Genomic DNA, 8,097 nt, shown 5'->3' with positions numbered 1-8,097 from the left:
TCTCTAATGTCTTGTCTGTCAGAATCATTAGACTGACAATGAAGAGTTTCTGTATCCACTGATGTTTTATCGTCAGAAATTATTTGTTGACTTGCAACACATTCATCTTTCTTTTGATTAGAGAGTATGGAAGTCGTGCATCTGAATGTCTGTGCAACATTAAATAATTGGTTTATATGGTGTAGCAAATGTCTGTAATGTTAACACTCTATATTGTCACAGAAGAAGCCAGGTAGGACCATGGTGTAGTGGTTGTGATACTAAACTGATGCCTGAAGGGTCAAGAATTCGAAACTTTCCTGGACTGTACAATTTAAATTTCTATATTCGGTTTGAGTACATTCTTGAAGTATCCACAAATATGAAGAATCATTGTACTGGAATGGTCTATAACTGTATGTAACTGCATGTGTTCTGGCTTGAGGCAGCTCGCTTCGCACTTTTCTTTTGCAAGTGCTGAATAAACTTTCGTTACTTGAAGTTAGTGTCTGTCATTCATGTAATTACACCTTCTTCTACGTGACATTATTCTGGTGGTGGCGCTGGGTATTGGAACTAGTGACAGCGCACATTATCGACTACACGGGGCTTCCATCAGGCCACGACAGAGCCGCTGTTTATTTGGCGAGATACCCAATTTCTAGCCATATGCAACAGATCACAACCTATACGGAGACAGAAGAAGAAGAGGACATATCGATGACAGCAACTGTGTGCCACCCCATGATATGTCCTTCCGGTTTCTCTGGTGTTGATGGCCAAGATCCGAGCAAGTGGCTGAGGGTATATGAGCATATACCCAAATTTAACAAATGGGATGACACCATGTGTTTGGCTAACGTATTTTTCTACTTGGAGGGCACTGCCAAGGAATGTTATGAAAACAATGAGGAGAATTTCACAAGCCGGGATGTATTCCAGGCAGAACTGCACAAGTATTTCAGTGACACACTGGGAGAGAAGTGCAATGCTGAAGGTAAACTAAAGTGCAGGGCCCAGCGTCCAGGAGAAACTACAGCATCCTACATTCAAGACATCTTGGAGCTGTGTAAAACAGTGGATCCTAGAATGAAGGAGGAAGATAAGGTTGCACATCGCATGAGGGGTGATGCTGAGGGCATGTATCAAGCCTTCCTCCTGAAGGTTTCTGTGGTGTCACCGCCAGACACCACACTTGCTATGTGGTAGCCTTTAAATCGGCCGCAGTCAATTAGTATATGTTGGACCCGCATGTCACCACTATCAGTGATTGCAGACCGAGCTCTGCCACACGGCAGGTTTAGTCTAGAGAGAGTCCCTAGCACTCGCTCCAGTTGTACAGCCAACTTTGATAGCGATGGTTCACTGACTACATACGCTCTCATTTGCAGAGACGACAATTTAGCATAGCCTTCAGCTACGTCATTTGCTACGACCTAGCAAGGCGCTATATTCAGTTACTACGAATGTATTCTGAACAGATAATATTGTGAATCATGTACTGTCAAGAGCGACGTTCATCATTAATGGATTAAAGTTAAGTATCAAACTAATTACGTCCGCTTTCTGAATTCTAATTCCTTGTCATGTTCCAGACCTCACGTCAGTATAGTTCTTCCCTCCTCATGCCAGTCTGCGTGACCTAAAACGCATGCATTTTGGCCTCCACTAGTAACACAGTGTTGGCTCTTCTGCCAACACAACAGTTTCGACAGCAGAAGAGTTCATAAAATAGTGCCAGTATATCGAGACAATGCATCAAAAAAGAATCACATGCAAGAAGTTTGAACGGCTTTCAAACATCGTATCGATGTCTGTGATGGAGGAAGGAACTGATTTCACAAGTGTTCTTTGTCAGATAAAAATAGTTCACATGGATCTAAGCACTATGTGAATTAACATTTGAGGTCATCAGTCCCCTAGAATTTGAACTACTTAAACCTAACTAACCTAAGGACATCACACACTTCCATGCCCGAGGCAGGATTCGAACCTGTGACCATAGCAGCCATGTGGTTACAGACTCAAGGACCTTGAACCGCTCGTCCACAGCAGCCGGCCTTCATCAGATAGTGAGAGAGGAAGTTCAGAAGGCACTTGGATAGCACGGCGAGCAAAAAACCGAGACGCTTCAAGAGGTCATAAGGGAGGAAGTGAAACAGACATTGAACCCAATCTCTCGTCCTTCATTTCCCTTTAAAACGGTGAAAAAGTCGAGATCCAGGTGGAGTTATGTTCCTACAATGCCGCATGAGGATCCTGTTTGTGCACCAAGGAAGACTGACATCTGGAGGACCCAGGATAACCAACCAGTATGTTTCCACCACAGACGACCGGAACATGTGGTGCATTATTGTCGAGAAAGGCGGCGGATATTTGATGATGCCCACGCCAGAAGACAGCAGACCGATCGTAGCTCACACCAACTCTAGGACAACAAAGATGAACAAGAAGGTGTGGGTGCGGGACGTAGTAGGTCACCGTCGCTGCAAACTAGCCGCTGGAGAGGACGCTCCCCAGCGCACCGATCAAGATGGTCTCCATCGCCGTTTAGAAGCTTCAGCCGATCACCTAACCACCGCAACCTGGAAAACTAAAGGGTGTGACCTTCCTTGGAGGTGAGGCCACCGAAGAAAAAAATCCTCTGCTGTCGATCACTACAAAAATGATAGGAAACCGTCAATATCCTCTTGGATGGCCAACCAGCCCAAGCTCTTATGGACTCTGGAGCATCATATTCAGTCATTTCGGAGAAGAACCGTCGCCAGTTGCAGAAAACCGTATTCATCAGCAACAAGCATCTCTGCTGAAGGTGGCTACAGCAAGATGTGTCATTCATGTGGGTATAAGTGGCCATACACAGCCCTTAGAATTCATTGTCTTACAAGAATGTAGTCATGACGTCATTCTCGTATGGGACTTCATGAAAGCTTCTCAGGCAATTATAGATTGTGGTCACTCGAAGATTATGCTAGACGAGATGAGATACTGTGGACAGAAAGATGCACATCCGAGTGTGTGGAGACTGTGTGCTGGATGAAGTGATCATTCCTGCAGTCAGTGCTAGAAAGGTAACTGTCACGTGTTATGCCATGCTGAAACTCATGGATCTTGTAGTGGAATGTAAGAGAAGCATACCACTGAAGAATCTGCAAGAGATTTTTCTGGTCATGTGTATTTAGGAGTGTCCATCACTATGTGTCGCACTGTCGAGAGTGCCAGAGGAGAAAGGCAGTTCCTCAGAAACCATCTGGCCAACTCATACCAATTCCACCAGCCGAAATGCCTTTCCAGCGTGTTGGGATTGACCTCCTCAGACATTTTCCAACGTCTGCTAGTGGCAATAGATGGATTATTGTTTGCACTGATTATCTGACACGCTATACTATTACAAAAGCCGTGAAAACAGCCGAAGCATCTGAGGTAGCCAAACTCATCGTGGAAGATATTGTATTAAAACACTGGTGCCCGAAGGTTGTTAATTATGCATTGCGGGAAAGTTTTTCAGTCGAATCTTGTGACACAGATAAACCTTCGATGCGACATTACTCATCACATGATGACTGCCTACCATCTGCAAACTAATGGTCTTACGGAACGCCTTAATAAGACCGTGGCTGACATGCTATCAATGTTCATCGATGTTGAGCAGAGCAACTGGGATGAGGTGCTACCTTTCGTAACATTTGCCTAAAACACCGCCAAACAAGACACCACAGGATTTACCCCATTAAGACAGTTGTCTGATGTTACTTATGAAGTTAAAGATTTCGACTCCAAGACAAGACAATGAAAGATTAGAGATATGGTCCACATTGTAACACCCCAAGTATATAACCCATAATGAACACTCTTTTGTTGCAAAAAGAAATAGAAAAATCAGTCATTACACTTTTGACAGTTTGATTAACAAGAATGTTATGTAAATACTAATGCTTTTCATAAAGAAAGGATTGAATGAAAGGACACCATATGGTACGAAACAAAAACTTTAAAGAAAGAATTCAAAAATTTACTATTTACGAATGTTAAAGCCCAGACCATAAATTGACCAAAGATAATAATTATCCTAGAAGAGAGTTGTAGCCGATCTGAAGTTTGAAAGTTATATCCTCTTCAGACTATAAGTGCACATATGTGCACCTTCCTTCTTAAGCTTGTGTCGCTGTCTGTTGCATATTTTGTGTGCTGAGACTGCGAGGTCACAGTCTTGTACCATTGTGCTTTCAAATGATGCCATTTGGAGAGCTCTTGTAGCAGTACACGCATCAGAAGTTTGTTGTGAAAGAAGATGGCGGCCTGACAGCGCCGTAATGACAGTAAGTAAATAATACATAGAGCTATATGTGTTTGTCTTCGTTGTAGTGAGTGATAAGTGAAGTTGAGAGGTTGGAGAATTATCTGAAATGCAGCAAATGTGTGTTATTTCAATTTTCCTGTGCAGTTAATGATGATGTTTTCATGGTACACGTCTGTGTACCTTGTTTCTTGGTGTCTACTTTTAGGATAGATCTCTACTTCATAACGTACTGATTGTTTTTTGTTTTCAGCTCATGTGCTAACTGATGAAGAGATATCACGCATACTGAATGAAAGTGATGCAGAATGTTCAAATTCTGACTCTGAGGATGACTTATTTGCTGAAATGAATCAACAGCCTACGATGTCAGACTTTGAATGTGATGCTAATGACGAAATACAGTCTCTAAACATTGAAGATGTAGCGAATAGTGGTGTTAAAAAATCCACAACAGGTTTGAGGAGGAGAGCTACTTGGTAAGTATCGCTATTCATTTTGAATAACAGTATTTTTGTTTGTTTGTTTCTTTATTTGCAACAAAAATATGTGAATTTTTACACCAAATTTTTTTAAAAATGTTGGTTTGGTGCCAAACCATAATTTGTGCATTTCCATTTCAGCATGCCTGAGATGGGCCCATCTCTGAAGAACAAACAGGAATTTGATTCCAGTGGACCTAAAGGAATACTGGAATCTTTCGTGGATTACTTTCCAGCTGAATTTTGGGAGCTTTTGGTGTATCAGACAAACCTGAAATCTGTTCAGACTAGTTCACTTAGTTTGAAAACAACAAAATCAGAAATTTTGCATTATATTGGGATTGGAATTGTCATGGGGACTGTTAAGATACCACAGGTAAAAATGTATTGGTCCAGCCTTCTCTGCTTTCCTCTCGTCACTGAGGCCATGCCCAGGGATACATGTTACAAACTTAAAAGTAATCTGCATTTTGTTGATAACCTAAGTGCTCGGGACCCTAATTATAAGCTGTGGAAAATTTATTCACTTGTTGATGCAGTGAGAAAACAATGCTTAACATTGCCCAGAAATTCACATTTGAGTATTAATGAACAAATGATTCCTTTCTCTGGGAGGTGTGGTTTCACTCAGTATGTTCCTTCTAAGCCTAATCCACTGGGGTTAAAAAAATTTATTCTTGCTTCTAATGACAGACTACTCCAGGATTTCTGTATTTATGTTGGGAAGGGCACTGTTCCAGAAGATGATCTGAAGACCCTGTCCCTCAAGATGGCTCTCATGTAATTTACACAGATGGATTCTTTACAAGTGTTACATGTGGAGAAATGTTGTTGGAGAAGAACATTTTCCTGACACGAACAGTTATGAGGAATAGAACTGGTTCAACTGCTTCAAAACTGAGCGATGATAAGTGCATAAAAAGAGGTGAATGGAATGAGAGTGTAAGGGAAGATGGCAAACTCTTTGTTGTCAAATGGAAAGACAATAAATGTGTGGCATTACTTTCCTTTTGCACTGGTAGGAATCCTGTGGGTACATGTAAAAGATGGTCCAAAAAAGATGGGCAGGAGATTGATGTCCACCACCCAGCTGTTGTACAAGCATACAATCAAATGATGGGAGGTATAGATTTGTGTGACATGTTGCTGGCTTATTACAGAAGTTCTATTCGAACAAAAAAATGGCCAGACTAGATTAGATTAGTAGTTGTCCCATAGATCATGAATACAACATTTCGTAATGAAGTGGAACATGTCAGGTTAATAAAAGGTGTCTATACAAGATATTACATTAGACGAAATATTACACAACACTCAATATTTTTAATTTTTTGTGGGGGTTGGGAAATTACCCACTTACTATATCCAAAAATTCATCTAATGAGTAGAAGGAGTTGCCATTAAGAAATCCTTTTAATTCCCTTTTAAATGCTATATGGCTATCTGTCAGACTTTTGATGCTATTAGGTAAGTGACCAAAGACTCTTGTGGCAGCATAATTTACCCCCTTCTGAGCCAAAGTTAGATTTAACCTTGAGTAGTGGAGATCATCCTTTCTCCTAGTGTTGTAGCCATGTAAACTGCTATTAATTTTGAATTCATTTTGATTGTTAGTAACAAACTTCATAAGTATACACACACAGGGAAACATTCCACGTGGGAAAATATATCTAAAAAACAAAGATGATGTGACTTACCAAATGAAAGTGCTAAGTGCTGGCAGGTCGACAGACACACAAACATACACACAAAATTCAAGCTTTCGCAACAAACTGTTGCCTCATCAGGAAAGAGGGAAGGAGAGGGAAAGACGAAAGGATGTGGGTTTTAAGGGAGAGGGTAAGGAGTCATTCCAATCCTGGGAGCGGAAAGACTTACCTTAGGGGGAAAAAAGGACGGGTATACACTCGCACACACACACATATCCATCCACACATATATAAATAGGCGTGGTAACATGTGTGGATGGATATGTGTGTGTGTGCGAGTGTATACCCGTCCTTTTTTCCCCCTAAGGTAAGTCTTTCTGCTCCCGGGATTGGAATGGCTCCTTACCCTCTCCCTTAACTTTGTTTTATATATATATATATTTTGTGAGGCTACAGTGAAGATTTCTAGCTCTTTAAATAAGTGCCTGCAGGATGATCTTGGATGAGCACCAGCAATTATTCTGATTACATGCTTTTGTGCAATGAACACTCTTTTACTCAATGATGAGTTACCCCAGAATATGATGCCATACGAAAGCAGAGGATGAAAATAGATGTGGTAAGCTAATTTACTCAGATGTGTATCGCCAAAATTTGCAATGACCCTAATAGCATAAGTAGCTGAACTCAAACGTTTCAGCAGATCCTCAGTGTGTTTTTTCCAGTTCAACCCCTCATCAATGCATACACCTAGAAATTTTGAATATTCTACCTTAGCTACCGATTTCTGATCGAAGTCTAATATATTAATGGGGTCATTCCATTTACTGTGTGGAACTGTATATACTGTGTTTTGTCAAAGTTTAATGGGAGCCCATGTACAGAGAACCACTTAATGATTTTCTGAAAAACATCATTTACAATTTCACCGGTTAATTCTTGTCTGTCGGGTGTGATAGCTATACTTATATCATCGGCAAAAAGTACCAGCTTTGCATCTTCGTGAATATAGAATGGCAAGTCATTAATATATGTTAAGAACAGCAGAGGACCCAAGACCAAACCTTGTGGCACCCCATTCTTGATTGTTCCCCAGTTAGAAAAATCACCAGTTTTTTGCATATTATGTGAACTGTTTATTTCAACTTTCCGCACTCTTTCAGTTAGGTATGATTTAAACCATTTGAGCACTGTCCCATCGATACCACAGTACGTATTCCATGATTTGCACACTCAAAAGCCTTAGATAGATCACAAAAAATCCCAACGGGTGACTTACAGTTACTCAGAGCATTTAATATTTCACTAGTGAAAGTATATATAGCATTTTACGTTGAAAAACCCTTCTGGAAACCAAACTGACATTTTGTTAAAACTTTATTTTTACAAAGGTGTGAGGCTACTCTACAATACATTACTGTTTCAAGAATTTTGGATAAGGCAGTCAGAAGAGAGATTGGGCGTTAGTTGTTGACATCAGGCGTATCCCCTTTTTTATGCAGTGGTTTAGCAATGGCATACTTTAGTCTATCTGGGAAAATACCCTGCTTCGGAGAGCTATTACATGTGTGGCTAAGAATGCTACTTATTTCTTGGGAACAAGCTTTTATTATCCTGCTGGAAATGCCATCAATTCCATGTGAGCTTTTGTTCTTGAAAGAGTTTATTATCTTCCTAATTTCAGAAGGAG

The 8,097-nt window shown here is 40.7% G+C and overlaps 1 protein-coding gene across 1 annotated transcript; it reads left to right on the top strand.

Annotated features, from left to right (window-relative positions):
• The first annotated feature begins 4,292 nt into the window (after positions 1-4,292).
• Positions 4,293-5,542, top strand: LOC124593790. Its single transcript, XM_047132139.1, has 3 exons — positions 4,293-4,302; positions 4,530-4,755; positions 4,900-5,542. The coding sequence occupies exons 1-3, from the start codon at positions 4,293-4,295 to the stop codon at positions 5,540-5,542; spliced, it is 879 nt and encodes a 292-aa protein (XP_046988095.1).
• Positions 5,543-8,097: the final 2,555 nt, after the last annotated feature.

Source organism: Schistocerca americana, chromosome 2 (assembly GCF_021461395.2).
Source record: "Schistocerca americana isolate TAMUIC-IGC-003095 chromosome 2, iqSchAmer2.1, whole genome shotgun sequence".
NCBI lineage: Eukaryota > Metazoa > Arthropoda > Insecta > Orthoptera > Acrididae > Schistocerca > Schistocerca americana.
Note: the sequence above shows the minus strand (reverse complement) of the source record. Positions and strands in the feature narration are given on the sequence as shown.